The sequence below is a fragment of the Synchiropus splendidus genome, chromosome 5 (assembly GCF_027744825.2).
Source record: "Synchiropus splendidus isolate RoL2022-P1 chromosome 5, RoL_Sspl_1.0, whole genome shotgun sequence".
Taxonomy (NCBI): Eukaryota; Metazoa; Chordata; class Actinopteri; order Syngnathiformes; family Callionymidae; genus Synchiropus; species Synchiropus splendidus.
The window spans coordinates 28079246-28096054 of NC_071338.1; the positions used below are offsets into that span (position 1 = coordinate 28079246).

The 16809-nt window shown below is 41.1% G+C and overlaps 2 protein-coding genes across 3 annotated transcripts in view; both read left to right on the forward strand.

The window, feature by feature from the left end:
- Window positions 1-14608, forward strand: part of LOC128759178 (heterogeneous nuclear ribonucleoprotein C-like) — a 40683-nt gene extending 26075 nt beyond the window's left edge. The window contains exons 3-7 of one of the 2 annotated variants that reach the window (XM_053865942.1): window positions 6105-6155; window positions 10547-10716; window positions 11727-11840; window positions 12659-12804; window positions 13183-14606. In XM_053865942.1, the coding sequence (XP_053721917.1) occupies window positions 6105-6155; window positions 10547-10716; window positions 11727-11840; window positions 12659-12804; window positions 13183-13221 (520 nt within the window). In that variant the 3' untranslated portion in view covers window positions 13222-14606. Of the gene's footprint in view, window positions 1-6104; window positions 6156-10546; window positions 10717-11726; window positions 11841-12658; window positions 12805-13182 lie in introns of both variants that reach the window. The other variant, XM_053865943.1, reaches the window with a different exon arrangement.
- Window positions 14609-15050: 442 nt separating this feature from the next.
- Window positions 15051-16701, forward strand: LOC128758884 (5-hydroxyisourate hydrolase-like). The gene is made up of 4 exons (XM_053865343.1): window positions 15051-15265; window positions 16015-16154; window positions 16353-16488; window positions 16554-16701. Exons 1-4 carry the CDS (start codon window positions 15212-15214, stop codon window positions 16641-16643), a joined length of 420 nt encoding a protein of 139 aa, XP_053721318.1. The 5' UTR covers window positions 15051-15211; the 3' UTR covers window positions 16644-16701.
- Window positions 16702-16809: the final 108 nt, after the last annotated feature.

Sequence of the window (16809 nt, forward strand, 5' to 3'; positions counted from 1 at the left end):
TTATTGGGTTCGTAAAAAAATGCTCTCTTGGCTTGGTGTGTTTGTGCGGGTGGCATCTAAATTCTGTGGGACATTTTCTTTCCGTTGTTTTTAAATCCTCTGGGTGTTTCATCGGCAATAACGGGCCGCTGCAGTGATAAGGCTCCGACCTACAGTACATTATACCTTTTTACAGAGACTTATAGTGACTTACAATGACTCAGCATGTAGCGCCAAAGGACCTTCTCACCCTGCTTGACTTGACTCTATAGCGTCGTCCAGTGAGCGTAAATCACCCTCATGAAACATGGAGTGTGTCAAGTTTGCAGAGGCTTAATCATCAATACATAAAGATCTGGAGAAAAGATGGAAAACACTGAGACAAGTTGGCAAAATCTTCTACAATAAATGAGCGTGTCTCAGACTGAAACAATTACCCTCTACTTTCTCACCCATTATAAGCACAACTTTTTTTTTCTGCATAACTTTCAGTAAAACTGAGTGATTATCTTCATCATTACTGTTGTTCAAATGCTTGCTGGGAAAAACGTGCGAGACGTGCACCCGAGTGAAACCGAGAGAAAAACAGGGTTTGTGATTAAATGAGAGGGAGAGCGGGAACAGATTAGCTCTGAGTACGTCCTATGAAAATCTCTCAGAAGGAGAGCGAGCTCTCGATTCATCCGCCCGCCTTTTCCGTCATAGTCGTTCTCTTCTGAATTGCACTCAATCTTAACATCTTTCTGTCTAATTCTCTCGGAGCACATACCCAAACGTTGTGTATGTTTGAAGGTTCCTCTCCGCTCCAGGTTATTGATTCCTCTAGACAGTATGCCTCACTCTGTCAGTTAATGAGCTTAAAGGAAAAGAGCACACAAGAGTGTGGTCTCGCGGAACAATAATTTTTGACACCAAACAAAACATCTCCGCTAAAAACTGGCAGAATGCTCCAGTAACAACAATACAATTCCGGACTGTTAAGTGTGTTTTGCGTGATTGAGTTGAGCTGGATTATAGTCATTGACGGGTGGATGGATTCTGTGTCTGTCAGCAGAAAGAGGATCGATGGGAAAAACAAGCAGGTAGTGATTTAGTGAACGACTTAATAACCTGCAAAAGCTCTTAACACTATTGTAAGGGCCACATGTTTCACAGCCAGGGTTTTCAAGTATTATTGGCATTATTTACTCGATTATTATGTCCTTATATGGTTCATGGTCCTTCAAACCTGCTAGTATTTCACTGCAAGATTGACAAAGGAGGTTATACAATAGGTGTAATTGAGCTTGACTTCTGATTTCTTAGCAACAAAACATGTGCTTGATGTCTTTGATTGATTCATTAAATCCTTTTTTTTTAATAATTGGACACCAGAGCTCCTTATGATGATAAGAAGAAGGGCAATTAAGTATAAACTCACCTGACAAATGATGTGATAATAATTGAAAGCTCAGCAGCGATCTAAAGATTACTGTGTCACCTTCTAAGCAAACAGGTCGCTGGTTCAAATTCAGCATGAGGCAAATTGTTTTGAAGCAAACTTCAAGTCATTTCTCTATGCAGCTTGGGATCCTGTGCACTCTGGATTCCTCCCCCTGATAGCCCAATGTAACCACATTAAAAGGAGGTCTAAGCCGCGACGCTCTGTCAAGTAGAAAGACCATAAAATGTCCCTCAAATCTCGGATCATCAATCATGATTTTACCAATCCCTGCCTCATCATTCTCATTAAACTGCCAAATATACTTAAATCAACATATTTTTTTAAGGACTCATCAAACAGAATCCTCCACCAGCCTGCAGATACCCCATTGATCCTCCTCAATCTTCAATAGTAATGAAACTTCAGACACTCGTCTACAATCCAAGAAGTAAAGTGTAATAATTGATCAGATTCTTCTCTGTTGCGTTTTCATGTGTAAAATGTATAAAATCAAGGTGGTCACGACCGTAGTTTCTGGCTTCTTTAGTACATTGATGTTTCCCCAGATCTACATCAGGTCTTCAGTTGTGTGGGTGGATAAGGATTTACGTATGCAAATGAACTGAAGCTGCAGCAAGTTTAATTTTAATCAGCAGCTGTGAGAGACCGAAAACACGTTATTACCATTTCTTCACACAGGACAAGATTCAAGATTTTACTTAGCAGTAATATTACTGAGTCATCTAGTTAGAAACAGCAATCTCCATGCATCTGAAGAGTTAAGTGACGCATCAGCCTCCAAGAAAGACATAACTGAACTGTGGGTTTGGATTGTATCTGAATCTTTTCAGCAAAGACTGTTAGTTCACTCTAGGCTTGGGTTCCCTCCACTCCGACTCTGCAGTGAGGGGCCAGCCTTAGGTCATGTGCTTGTCTAATATTTCCACAGCTCCATAGACGTCGAGTAGTGCAAGGTACCAGACACACTCAGTGTCATGGCTGCTTAGGAGTCAGACCCAGTTGCTGAGTTGTTGACAGCTGACAGGAGACTCAGGAGAATGAGATTAATTTAACTGATTTATTAACAAAAGACGAATAACACCAAGATGAACAGGAACAGAGAAACCAAGGGATTGTCGGCACCAAAACGCGGAGCGAGGAGAACACACAAGGGCAGGGGAAAAAACCTAAAACAGAAAACAGGCGAATAAATAATTGAAGCCTGACCAAGGGAGGCAACGCAAACTCGCTCAGAAATTAACTCACGAGGCCCAATAAACAGAAAGCGCTCGGTGGTAGCACAAAACACACTCACACAAGGAAATAATGGTAGCGAGAGAAAACCAAAAAGTGAGTTGTAGAAAACACTCACACACAATCTAAATAGAGAAAAATCAGAAACAGAAAACGGAGCGAGGAGAATGCGACTAAGGAGGCAGCTGATAAGAAATCAAGCATGCACACAATTTAGAAAGATTCAGAGAAACACAAGAGAATTGACTCTCGAGAGAGTTTACTGTAGGAACGCAAAGTAACCATCTGGCAACACTAACTGACACTGAGGGGTGTAGATAACCGGGAAGGCTCGATTAGCTGGTGAATGCCAGGAAGCTGGAGGAGATGAAAACAGGAAAACAAACAGGAAATAACAAAATAAAAGCAGGAGTTGCTTGATGACATATTATTCCATACATGAGTTTGTCTAGAAGAAGTTTATTTTGATTCCTGTTTACAGGAAAGACATGCAGCTTTCCCATTTCGCAGAGAGAATAGTGCAGCTCATAATATGTGCCACTTTTTCCATCTATTTTTTTCGAGATTGTCTGCTGTAAGGCCCATTTATTCTCAACTTTACGTATGGATGTAGATATGGACGGAGCCTTAAGTCAGGAGCAGTCAGCTCTCCCCACTCACACAAAGGTTTTTGATCATGAATACTGAACACGTTTAACCTTTGTGACTGCTGACAAATTCATCTTATAGGATGATCATGGCATCATCCTTGGTGGTGGAAGGGGCCAAATCGTGACAAAAAGCCCTATTATCATTATGTGTTAAGGATATTTAGGCTGTGCTCCTGTTTGATGTAAACTCAAATTGGCCGCTTTGAATGCTATTTATGAGCGTGTTAGCATCAGACAAAGGTTTCTGTCATTCCAAAAAAAAAGCCTTTAAATGTCACACCAACTGTTCCTAGGCAATTCCGTTTTTCTGCCAGATGACTTTTGGAGAATCCTCTGGGATGTTGTAGTCTGTCGAGTCGCAGCGTACAGCTGTGAGCCGTGCAGGGAAAAAAAATGTAACAGTGTGGCAAATTAAGTGTATTAGGAATCAAAGTAGGATACAACTATAATTTCTCAGTGAACACATCACAAAAAAAGTCAGGACAGCAAGAGAGAGCGTGATTTAAATTGCATCTGTCAAGAAACCAGACTAATTCTCCTGCCAGGCTGATAATTCATCTCACACAACGACAATCTCTCTGTCGAGGTTCCTCAGTTGCTGTGAAACCGACTTCAGCGGTGCATGCTGGTGTAAATCTGAGGGGGATGCTTTATTCAAACAAATTCATCACACACACTCACGCACACACGGCTACACCCCCCCACCATACACACACACACTCACTCACACATTGATGCAGGGATGATTTATGGCCAGCACTGTCTAATGGATTTCCTTGGCACTCCAGAAATTATGAAAAAAAAATTAATTAGCCTTTAGTGACCCGACGTCCATCAGCTTTCCTTTCACACACACTCTATTTCTGCTCACACACACGCGCACGGTGACCCAGGCAGTTGGTGCCTCACGATGAAGGTAATTACAGTGTAAATGTGTTTGGCATAACTGACACAGATTTGTCTTCACTAAATCACTCGACAACTCTTGTTTATACTTGTCATGTCGTTACTGGACCCTGGTGACTTATTTTAATGGCCCGACTGTCATCAAGTGGGAAATAAATGGCTAAACATGCCGTGTATTGATCAGCGCTGAGCGGCTAATTGTTTAAAGTATAGAACACACGGCTGGTAAATGAATTACGTTGTTATAAACCCAAAGTGTCTCAATGTTTTTTTATATTTATAAAATATTCCTTGAATATCAGTTGACTTGGGTGGCACAACAGGGGATTTCTCGAGCACGTAAAACTAAATAATCATTCTATCTTACTTGCATGCCTTTGATGTGTTTCAGACCTTCTGGGATTATGAGTGATAATCCCATATAATCGTTGTGGTCATAATTTTATGAGTTATTGACCGCAGAGATGGAAACCAAACTTACTCAACTCTTGTAACTCTACAAAACGCTATCAGCAACACATCCTCTCTCCCCTGGCGTAATATATTGACGGGAAAGATGGCTTTTGTGTCTGATACTGACAACAAAGGCAGCCCTCAGCGTTGCATATTGACGCATATAGGTTTTCATTTGAAGCATGTTCGGCCTGCAGCATGACTATGGGAAGGCGCTTCTTCCACTCAACGTGTAACTTTCTATTTACAGCCTCTCAAACCGCGGAGCAATTTAGCGTTTTGCTATTAATAGTAACTGACATCCAATATGATTCCGTGCAGAGAGCTTCCGTGCATCTTCTCATCATTCACATTAACTTGATCTGCCAAGTCAACAAAGTGTTGCGATAATGTTGGGATGTTGGCTCAATACCAACATCAAAACTGGTGGCTTGCAAAAGCTAGGCCGATATCCTGGGCCGATATTAGACAGTTTTGGCATTGGTATTAAGAAAATTGTACTGTGGAGATATAATTTGTTTGCAAACCTTTCATCGCAAAAAATTGACAGTATACATTAGAGAATATTTTTATAAAAATATGTCGACTGACTAACTCACTAACTAATGGTTCAATAACCTTTTCAAGCAATATGAAATGCAGGCAGTAGCCTAGCCGGCAGATCAACAAAGAAAAGCAGAGTAAGAGAAAGTAAAGAAATCGATCTACCATTGATGACAACATGAATTAACAAAAACATTTTTAAAAAGGCAGTAGATTTCACGTGCATTGGACAAATTCACAATTGGACAAATATCGGCAGGGACCAATATGATGGCGGCCAATAGCGATGAGGAAAAATGGTCCAAAAACGGCCAAACCAATATAACTTCTAATACAAGATGGGCACGTTAACCAGTCAGGGCCCAGATTTCATGTTGATGTATGCAGTTCTGAGGTGATGGTGATTCAATTAAAAAAAACTTCTTTCCAAGTTGCACATTCAGCATGATAGTGGCACACTGAACAAGTCAAAGACAGTGTGTTCAACTCATCTGTCCTTCTCATCACTTTTCTCCTCCATCATCAAGTAAACACCAGCCAGCAGAAGTTCTGTGCTTTCGTTGCAAGGATTCCATGCATGTTAAAGTAGGCAGGTTCTCACAACAATAGCAATGAGACGGAATGAGTCATGGGGGGACAAATGGAGACAGTGGCTTGTTGGGCAGCTGGATTATTAGCTGAAGGTATTTTGGAGGAATGCTGAGGTCTGACACTCTGCAATATGATCTCACTGCGGATTAGTGTCGTTTTCCTCCGCTTCCTCTGCATGTTCACCAAAGACAAGTGAAATATGTCACCTGAGCTACACATTGCTGAGCAGGGAAACACTTTTTTTCTGTGGAACAAATGGCTTCATCCTGGCTTCCCTAACCACCATCTTTCCATGTCCCCCGCAGCACGGACTTGGACCTGGACTATGACAGCTATCAGGAGGATTACTATGACAGGTACTGTCATAAATCTTCACTGTTAGGTCACACACCTCGCTGCTCCCATGTGTGTTTGAGACGACTCAAGCCGATTCTTCTTCCCTCCTGTCGCGTGTCCTCTGTTCTCTGTCATCATCTGCCACTCCGCTGTTAGACACCTCGGCTTTCACTTGCAGCAGAATCAAAGAATCAAAAAATCATTTCTGCAATTTTTATTGGGCTTTGACCAGAGATCAAAGGTAGTCGAAGAAAGGCTCACTTCTTTTAAGCTCAAAAAAAGTGCGTTGAGTAGTGGAGTGGAAGGATAGCAAGACAGACAACAAAATTATTCGCTGTGACATTGAAATATGTGCTTTCAAATTCTGTATCTCACCATCACCATTAGAGTTTGTGCAACTGAGGCATCTTAAAATCAATCTGGTTTTGTGAAGCGGCTTGATGGAATTACAAGTCATGCTTGAGTGGTCTCAGACTACATTCAAGTCTCAGGCATTTTATTTTTAATGTTATTTTAACAATCTTTTATTTTCATTGAATTGTTTCTTGTCTTTCAGTATTCAGGTAGATTTAAAGTGAAATTACTGTTCTGGATCTAAAAGTGACTGCGGTTTCATGGCGGCCAAAAAAACAAATTATTGTATTAGTTGCGTTAGCATATAAACAGCTCAGTGCGACTCCCGGCGAGAAATTCTGATTTCTCTCACTCGGACTACGTGACCTGGATAATCCGGTTAACAGCTCAACTACGCTAGCATGTAGCCAAGTAGCTCGACTATGAGTGGACTGGGAGATGTGCACATCAGCTACGCAGCAGAAGTAAACACACTCATCGACAAATGACGGTCCAGTGATGTCTAATAACCATGTTTACAATCGAGAAGTTGTGTAAGTAACCAGCTGTGTAGCATGTGAGTTCCTCGATCTTAGTCGATGTCTGGGGAGAACACATGATAAACCTGACATCAGAAGCATCTGAAACTGTTTCTTGCTACCTGTCAGTTTCCATTGCTGTTCTTCTACGGTCATAGAAACCAGAAGGACTGAAGAGCTCACGGCGCCACCTGAGGTGCATTACTCAGTAATTCGAACATGACGCAGTTTTTCCTTGTCAGTTTTCATGTCGACATATCTGACTTGTTTTTATGGTTTCAGTCTTTGGTGAAGCGTACAATTAACAGCCACACGTGGTTACTATCTGAACCCTTACCAGGGTTAGAGTGAAGCATTTTAGGTAGGGTTACCGTAGGAGTTAAAGGGCTGCTCTCCTCATGGTGACTCGCTGTATCTGCAAGGGTTTTAAATGATTTGAGCCAAGACTTGATCACATTTCAAACCACACCTGCCTCTGCTTGTACTTTAGAGTGTATTTGAGAGGCTGCATTTGTGAATAATTGCCTCCGAACGCCATCTTTTTCTTGCTAGAATTAAAAATTCTCAGCCCCATTGTCTCTTTCCATCTGAGTTTCTGCTCGGTCTGGGCCAAGTGAACACAGAAATATTAATAATTTTGCCTTCACTCTGCTCTGCTGCGCTGAGTATTGACTGCCATTTTTTCTTTGTTGTGCTGCTTTTCATCATTTGCTTTTCCTTGCTCTGCATTTTTTCCACCCTTGCTCAGGAGAAACACTCGCTTCAGATTTTTCAATTTGCTTTTTAACACAGTCTGTGATTATTCCCCCAGATGCAGACGTCGCTTATAGCTTGTGTGTGCATTTTTGTGCGTTAAACACGCTCGATTGGAGCCATGTCTGTTGGGAGTAGACGCTCGCCGGTGTTTGTGTGTGATTTGTTGGTGCATAAGATGCAGTGACCATCGTTCGTCCTCTCGCCCAAACATGAAAGAAAAGCGTCTTTCCATGAAAAGATAACAACTCGAGCCGACAAAGCTGCTTTACGTGTGCGGTCTAATCCACAGAGACAAACACTCACTTGCACTTTCCTCTAATCCTGTCTCATTGTCCTTGCGTTCATTCACAGAGATGACACTTCAAAGCCGGTGTTACAACACATTGTCTCTGTGTCCTGGCAAACTGCTGTGAAGGACTTTAAACTCCCATAAGTCTTTGGTCTGGTGCCTGTCTCCCCATGCAGACAGTGCAGTGAGCCCCTAATCTTACACACTTACAGTGGCCTAATACACTCCCTCGCTGTGTGGCTCAGTGAAGGCGGTGTCTTTGTGTGTTAGGCAGTTAAGATCACGACAAACATGGAGACATTCAAGAAAACCCCAGCATTATTTACTGAAGAGAGAACACATTTAAAAGAACTTTGCTGACGGCTTCATCTATGTCATGGTTGGATGCCAAATTCTCGCAGCGGACAGATTGTGATGTACAGCAGAGGAGATTTTTATTATCTTGCAGCCGATGGATCTGTTTACACTGAGATCAGTCCGCCCGCCATCCCTGATAAACACAGATAAATCTATTAACCAACAATCACAGGGAATCTTTTTGCTTGAGTTTCAGATGTTTCTTTTTTTTGTTTTTTTTTACGTGGAAAGAGATTCACAAATAAAGCAATACGTGGAGGCTGAGAGAGCTTCTGGCTTGGAACCAGTGCAGATCAAAGGACACGGATGAGCTGATGCACTCTGACAACTTCTGAGTGAAATGGAATAAATCAAAATAGAATTAGAAATGTTTTATTTTCAAGCACTGCTTGACTGAAAATGGATGCTGTTTATATGTTGAGGAAAAAAAACGGCGGGGTGTTCCATTTTGGTTTGTTGGCTATAAGAGCTGAAACAACAAGCAACAAGTGGAAAACATCATCCCCCAATGAGTAGAAGTGAATCCACAATAAGCAAGTTGCTGCACATTATTATTAAACTATATATTTGTTAAATATTATCTATATTGCAAACTTCACATGTATGAGTGGCAAGGTGGGAGGAGGGGCGGGGAGGTTGGAGTAAAAAGGAGCATGTGAGGACATGTATTTACGGTCGAATGGAGCCGACGATCAGTGGTGATCTGTGACAGCACGGAAAGCCTCATGGGGGCAGCAGTGAGACCTGCTGTGGTTTAGACGCTGTGACACAAAGACAGGAAGCAGAATTCCATCTGTTGAAGATGCTCTGGTTTTCATTGGGAGTGAGTTGGAAGGACCAGATTAGGAACCAACACGTCAGAGACACAACCATTGAAGATAAGTTTGGAGACAAATTTTAAAAAGCCAGATGGTTTGGGCAAGGTGAGAGGAGAGACGTGTCCATTTCGGATGAAGAGTGTTGGAGGCGGAGTGGAAACGAGTAGAGGAAGGCCGCCACTCAGGTTCCGGGACATGATCTAGGAGGACTTGACTTTGACTTGATTTTGAGTTGGGAAATGGTGAAGACAAAAAAGAAGAGGAAACTTGAGCAAAGTTATTTTTCCATGTTGTAATAACACCAAGGAAACCAATAACAGTCGGAGAAAATGCCATCTCTGAGAACAAGTCTCTGAGCGTCTCAAATAAATGGCGGTCTCTGTCTTTCTTTCACAAACTGCAGGTGTACAAGTCTGTCACTGTGATGACAAACCAAGCTCAAGGGCATAACAGTGGTTCTGTTGCTAAGTAACTTACTATACATGAAAAAAAAGGTGCATAAACCCACTTTGCTGTATGGAAAAAAGTGGTAGCTATGGCACAGTAAAAGGCTTTCTCTCTCACACAATCAGCTGGTCACTACCACATGACCTAGTCCGACTCGAACACTTGCCTCAGCTAAATATTTTGTCGTCATTTCTTTTGAGATTGGGTCTCAAACCAACACTTACAAACACAGGAGCGACTTTTCTTCTCCCACTGTGCAGTTTAACTGAGATACACCCGCTGTCACCGGCAGTGCCAACCTGGCGGCGAGCTATTGATCGGCTCTGACAGAACCAATTACATTCAGTGGCAGATAGAGACACGGAGCTGTCCACAGGGAGGCGGCGACGCTGGAGCCAGAGAAAGATGAATGTGCTGGAAAAATAAAGGGACAAAATATCGGTATTGTTGTTCTTATTGTTCGTTTTGTTCGCACCGCTTCTGTGTCTGTTTTCGAGATTGTGGAAACTGGAAGACTGGATGGGATTTTTAGGTGTGGGTTTTAAACGTCTAACCATGCCAAGGTTGAGGAGGCGTTAAAGCTAACTGTAATGTTATTGTAGCTAGAGTGTATTAAAACGTCACTAGCCACGTTTCATCTGTGACAAATAATCAGGAGCATCCATTTTTGGTCGTGTTTTTTTTCTGTGTGTCTTAATGATTATCATTTTTTTTGACAAGGTAAACTGCAACTGTGACTCAAGACAGTGGATACTATTTTAAGGTCATGTGACCACAACAGCATGACTGAAAATCATGAAATCCTCATGTTCTGGCATCTGAATGATCCAAGTTGTTTCTAAGAGTTGACTCACGCTGCGGTTCATTTCCAGGGTGTACGACTACCAGCTTGTCCCAGCGTCACTGTCTCCACTACCCGAGGGGCTGAGCCCGGCCAAGAGATTCCGCTCATCCTCTTCCTCCTCCAGGCACAGACGCAGCCGAGACAGAACCCACTCCAGAAGCTCCAGAGCTCACTCCTCCAGTTCATCCACAGCCAAGCGTGAGTCTGTCTCAGCTCAACTTGAAGGGACATCAGAGAGTCAGGAGGATTATTTGTATCTGACTGCCCCCAGGATTTAGTGGCCCCTGCTCCCCTCCAGGGGCGTGGCTGACATGCTAGAGAGGGAGAGACTCAGAAACAAAACAAAAGTGCAAGTAAAGCATTAAACTAGACAGCATAAACCATATTTCTTTAATTATATCAATACAAGTCATGTTGTATTCAGAACTGTAATGATCTCAAATGGACACCAGGTGGCTGTGGCGCTGCGGAGTGTCTGTCCTCAGAGAGATGTGAAGAAGTGATTTGAAGAGAAACCAGTCAAAACGTTGTTAAATTCGCATTTTATCACCATAGTCATATGGAAAATGATTAAAAAACAGTGATTTGACCGTATGTTGTGTTGCATGAAACCGAAATGTCTGTTTTCTCCCCTTGTGTGTTTGTATTCATGTATTACTTCGATGATAATTGTTTGATTTGTTTCATTCATTTATTTTTTTTATTTTTATTTTTTTCATTATTGGACCGAAGCACTTCTCTAGTTGGATGGATGAATGTACATAACACGCAATGGCAAAACATAAAAGGGCAGCTCAATTTGAAATGTTTCAAGTATTCTGAGAAAGATTGTATGCATATAAATATAAAAAATCAAAATAATGCGTGGCATAATGTACATGACATTCCAGTTTAAGATATTTAAATGTGATTCTTATAATGCAAATTTTTTGTGGTGCCATTATATGTGACTAATTCAGATTTCATAGTAATTTAAAAAAACTACCAGACAAACTTGAAAGAAATATATAACATATTCAATTGTTCAAAATAGATGTTTACTGTTTATTTCATAAAATGATTACACTTTTGTTTCGTAAATAAAAACATAAAAACGAAGACACTAAGATGCTGGATTTAAAATGTTCATTTCAAAGATGTATTAGTATTAATAGCGTTTGTCGTGGGTACGGTATCGGGTGTAACCTGCTGTGTGTCTGTACTCGCAGTCGGCATGGAGGAGTTGCAGGTGATTAAAAAGGAGCTGACACTGATCAAGACACAAATCGATGGGCTGCTCGACAGCCTGGACAGGATGGACGCGGAGACCAACGACCACAAAGGTGAAACATTGAGAGATAAACGTCGGAGGCATGCATGTGTGAAATTTAAATTGGATATGATATGCACATCAATAGCACAATCCATGGGAAGATTACAACTGCTGAGGACATATGATTTCAAATCAATAGTGGTGCTGAAATGGCTCGTGACACACGGAGGTGCCTGGTGTGATTCCAGCTTGGATGCTTTCACTCACTTTTGTTGAGGGTGTTCCTTCCAATCACTCCAAGTAACTGGGGTGTGATATCGTACATATATACATGCACTGAAATATTGTGTTTCATGCACAAGTTAGGTTTTCATTTGAAGATACCTCCAAAATGAAATGAAATCATGAGGTGTGGTGACAGCTGTGTGGTCCTGCTGGTGTGAGCCAGTGGTTCTTATCTCTTCTTTTCAAGGAGCCAGAAACCCATCACAGGTCAAACAGGAATAGGTGATGCTGATAAAGAAAAGCTCGCAGGCTCAGCATCGACTGTGTGAAGTTGAAGCTCCAGAAGTTTGTGTTCACTGTGATCGTTGTTGTGCGTCTCACCTTCACTGATTGAGCTCTCTCTTCTTCATATTAATTTGTCGGCAGCTCTGCCTGATTCCCCCGTCCCTCACTGTCTTCCTCCTCTGTCGCTCACCTCCTTCTCATCCATCCATCATCCTGTCACTCCCACTTTAGTCTGCTGTCCCTCATCTGGTGTCAAGTCAGCAGGATGAAGACTGTAATTTCTGCCGTTGTCCTACAGCCAGGATTTATTGTCTTGAGAAATCGACGCACTAAAGTTTCCTTGTTTTTCCTTCCTCCCCCTTCTGGTGTCCTCTGCAGGGGAGGACAGTCCTGTTGAGTCACCGCACTGTTTATCCACCTGCAGTCCAGAACACTCGGTCTCTTCCCTCTCTCCAATAAGCTCCTATCATCGCAGTCAGAAGGAGAACCTGGATCTGAGGGAGCCGGATGACTACCACCACACAGTAAATGGGAACAGATTATATTGTTTGTGTTGTCTGTTGAGCTTGGACAATATATATATATATATATATATATATATATATATATATATATATATATATATATATATATATATATATATATATATATATATATATATTCCAATAAACTCGCCCTAAAATTGATATTGCTGGTCCATGTTTCAGGTTCATTTAAAGGAAGAGTGGCGTCCCCTTGTTCCCTTTTAAAATCAACATATTGCTTTGGCGCCCCCTGCTGGGCATTTATCGCAGTTTTTTTTTTTTTGGCTAGGAGGCGCTATTGTTATGCGTCTCTTTCATTCAAGTTCCAAATGAAGATGCAGCTGTTTTCAAGTGTGACTCTTCTGTTGTCTGTCACAGATGAGGAATCACAGCTGTGGCCTGGAGGATGAAATATGAACTGGGAAGAACAAATGAAGATTGGAGAGGTGCCAAACATGAGGAAGAGAATAGCAACTACCAAGATCAGATCTCGGACGTTCTCATATCAAAACATGTCCCGTGTGTTTTTGTTGTTCAGTTGTATGTTGCTGATCAAATTTGACCATTTCCTTAACTCTTGAAAAATACAGATAAAGTATGAAGTACATCCTGCTTTTTTTTTCAGGACGACAATGTGACATGACAGTGATGAGAACTTAAATAGAACAATATGGCTCCAATCGCTTAAGGGAATCTATGACCTTGAGATGCCACTGTGTCATGAAGTGGAAGCAGCTTAGCATCACAACGCAGAGGTGTGGAGTCCAGTGGCCACCACATGTTTGCATGAGTTCCCTATATTCCCTCATTTTAACGATGAGTTTCACTGGATTATAAAGGTGCACAATTGAGGTTAAATTCTAAATCTTGCTACAACCAATATATTGTGGCGCCTAATGTCTTTTTTAATCTGGTTCAGATTTGTATCTGGACTGTAACAGATGCATCATTTCATTTGTATCCTTCAGATGATGGCAGTTGTGAGACACTTGGTGTAGGACAGGTTTGAGTGACACTGAACACAAACACTTTACATGAAACTTTGACTTGGTGTGAAGCAGAAACCTGGTCAACATCCACTGAACTGAAACTGAGCATCAAGAATGAGAACTGCTCTCCGAGCTTCAACTGTTGCAGTACATTGTGGGACTTGTGTTTGTGGTGGAAGCACTTTTTCCCAGCACTTTTAATTTTTTTGTGTGTGTGTTATGAGATTTTTCACAGGAAAGATTTTGGAATTTCCACCAAATTGACAAACTCCAGCCTCGTTCTTGCTGTAAAGGTTTTATTTTCTTCTGCATCACCAATGGAGTGTCAGCATCTCCTCCATCTTGTACTTGGCACAGCGAGAAGGCCCAGATCGATGTGTAATATTGTGTATTATTATACCATGAAGATGTTCTTCTGTCTGATTTCAATGTCGTTCTAGGACTGCTCATGTGTTTTTTAACAAAATTGAAATTCATTTTGGTGCATCGTGTTTTTGGTTTGAATTATTAAAATATACCAAGTGGAAATACTCACGGTCATAAATGTTGAGTCAAAATTCCTTGGGTGCCTTTTCCTCCACACACAAATGCTACTTGAATGCCACTCCAAGGCAACTTTGTCATTTCAAAAATATGTTTCTGAATCTTAATAACGTCATTCTAAATGCTTATAAAGACGACAGATTCTACTTCAGTTGAGAGGTGGAGAGATCGTGGAAGTCACGTCCCAGGCGAGTCATGTGACAAGCCGGAAGTAGTCTGTGTACGCCTCTTGAATTTATTGTCGATAGTGTTGCGTTCTTATAATTAAAAACCATGATGTTCAAAGTAATCCCGATGTGATATTTCAACATTGATTTTTGATATTATTTTTGCGTAATTTCGCCATTACATTAACAAACCATCTCCAAATCCGAAATTGACTGTGTTGCTGGACACTCAGGAAGTTTCAACCGATTATGATGGTACTTTTCAAAATAAAAAAAAATCAGCGAAAATGCAAACGGTGAACACTGCTGCTGTGTTTGCTTCCAATAACCAGTTGGACCACTGTTTATTCAGCGACAGTGGAGAGTTTTCCAGCAACTACTTAGAGCCAAAAAGAGTATGATACGGTTCATTTCCTTTTAATCTGAAACATAGTATTTTATGCAGGCTGTTATTTTGATCGAGGTGGAGTTATCGTGTCCAATACACGGTGCGACCCGAGGTGGATTTGTAGGCTTGACGCAAGTTCTTCTTCCGCCTTTTCCAGAATTCATGTGGACTGCTTGCACAATCGCTCCACTGTTGACAGAAGGATAACGCCGAACAAAGTGTAAGAGTAGTGTGATTCAAATGTCAAGCATTGAGTGAAGCTGAAAATTACATTATTCGCTCCTGCTCTGATCCATTTGGGAGTCAATTTTACTGCCCACATGAACACACTCAGGCTGCAGAACATCAAGGGCCATATCCTACTGCACTGTAAGGTGAGTAAGAAAACTTCTACAACTGAAAAATGTATTACATTTAATGCTGCTGTGATGCATTTGTTTGAATCGATCAGTTTTCTACATTAATTTAGATTCAATGAAATAGTTTCTAGATGCTCACTGTCGCTGATATTGACATGATGTTGTTTAGATGTGCTTTCAAGCATCAGAATGCTTACGTTCATGAATTCAATGTGTTACCAAGCGACACGTAACACTCAACTTCTACAACTGAAAAACATATTACATTTAATGCTGCTGTGATGCATTTGTTTGGATCGATCAGTTTTCTAACTGCACTTATTTAGATTCTTTTTTTACATTGTTCTTTCCTTCTTTCTTTCAAAACACATATGGAGCAAGATGAGGATTTTTTTTCCAGTTTGTTCAAACAGACAAATATTTGGTTGAATGCTCACTCTGCTCTATTGGGGAACCTCTTCTCTCTCCTGTGACGTCTTTGTAAGCAGGTCAAGCATATTTATCAAAGAAACATATATATTACAACATATACTGATGGAATTCATTGTTAAAATAGCATTTTCTGTGGAGGCAACTAAATTACATTGTTGACCAATATTGATAGTAAAACACTGAATAATCTTCATTCCAGTGACATTGTACTGCATTACACCTGTTACATCTTGCACTTACTGACAATAGAATTGACTTTTGTCCATCAATAGTTTGCAATAATGACAGATTCATTAACCTTATTTGGTTTCAATCTGCTATCTTTCTTCTAGAACACAGCAATGGCAGTTCCACCCAGTCCACTGACCACCCATGTGCTGAATATTGCCACTGGAATCCCTGTGGCAGATATGGCTCTCAGTCTGTACGGACAGGACGCCTCAACCAAAGTCTGGAATTTGATCACTACTGGGTAACACCTGACCATCAATAAATATCATCCATCTTCTGTTGACCCTTTTATTCAAGCTACATTTCCTGTCTGGGCTGATTTTAATTTGTTTTCATGCCAAAACGTTTGAAGAATTAATCCTGTGTATTCTTTTGTACACGACAATGAAGCACATAAACTTGTCACTCACATTGATCACCACCTGTCTTGTCTCACCAGTGTGACCAACAGTGATGGCCGTTGCCCAGGACTCATCACTAAAGAAATGTTTCAGCCTGGTATGTACAAGATCCGCTTTGAAACAGAGCTGTACTGGGAGAGTTTGGGGGAGACCAGCTTTTATCCCTATGTTGAGGTGAGGAATGTGCCAGTACATTCATGGTCTGTCTGACCTGTAACACATATTATTTTCTCTTGCAGATTGTGTTCACCGTGGATGATGCAGTACAAAAGTACCATGTTCCTCTTCTACTGAGTAGATTCTCATACAGCACATACAGAGGAAGTTAGACATTGTGACCATTCTTCTGTTAAAGACCATCATCAGACCTCTGTCAAAAACATTTATCTCTGTCTTCATGATTAAAAATCATGATTAAAAATGTTCTCCCTTTTGCTTTGCAAATTGTAAATCCCATTTGGTCACTAACGTTCAAACAAGATCCCTGGAAAAAAA

Bases quoted from the DNA above. Each gene is read 5' to 3' on its own strand.
- LOC128758884 (XM_053865343.1), top strand. From the start codon at position 15,212: ATGAACACACTCAGGCTGCAGAACATCAAGGGCCATATCCTACTGCAC. The intron at 15,266-16,014 runs GTGAGTAAGAAA...TCTTTCTTCTAG, and splicing joins ATATCCTACTGCACTGTAAG to AACACAGCAATGGCAGTTCC. The intron at 16,155-16,352 runs GTAACACCTGAC...TTGTCTCACCAG, and splicing joins TGGAATTTGATCACTACTGG to TGTGACCAACAGTGATGGCC.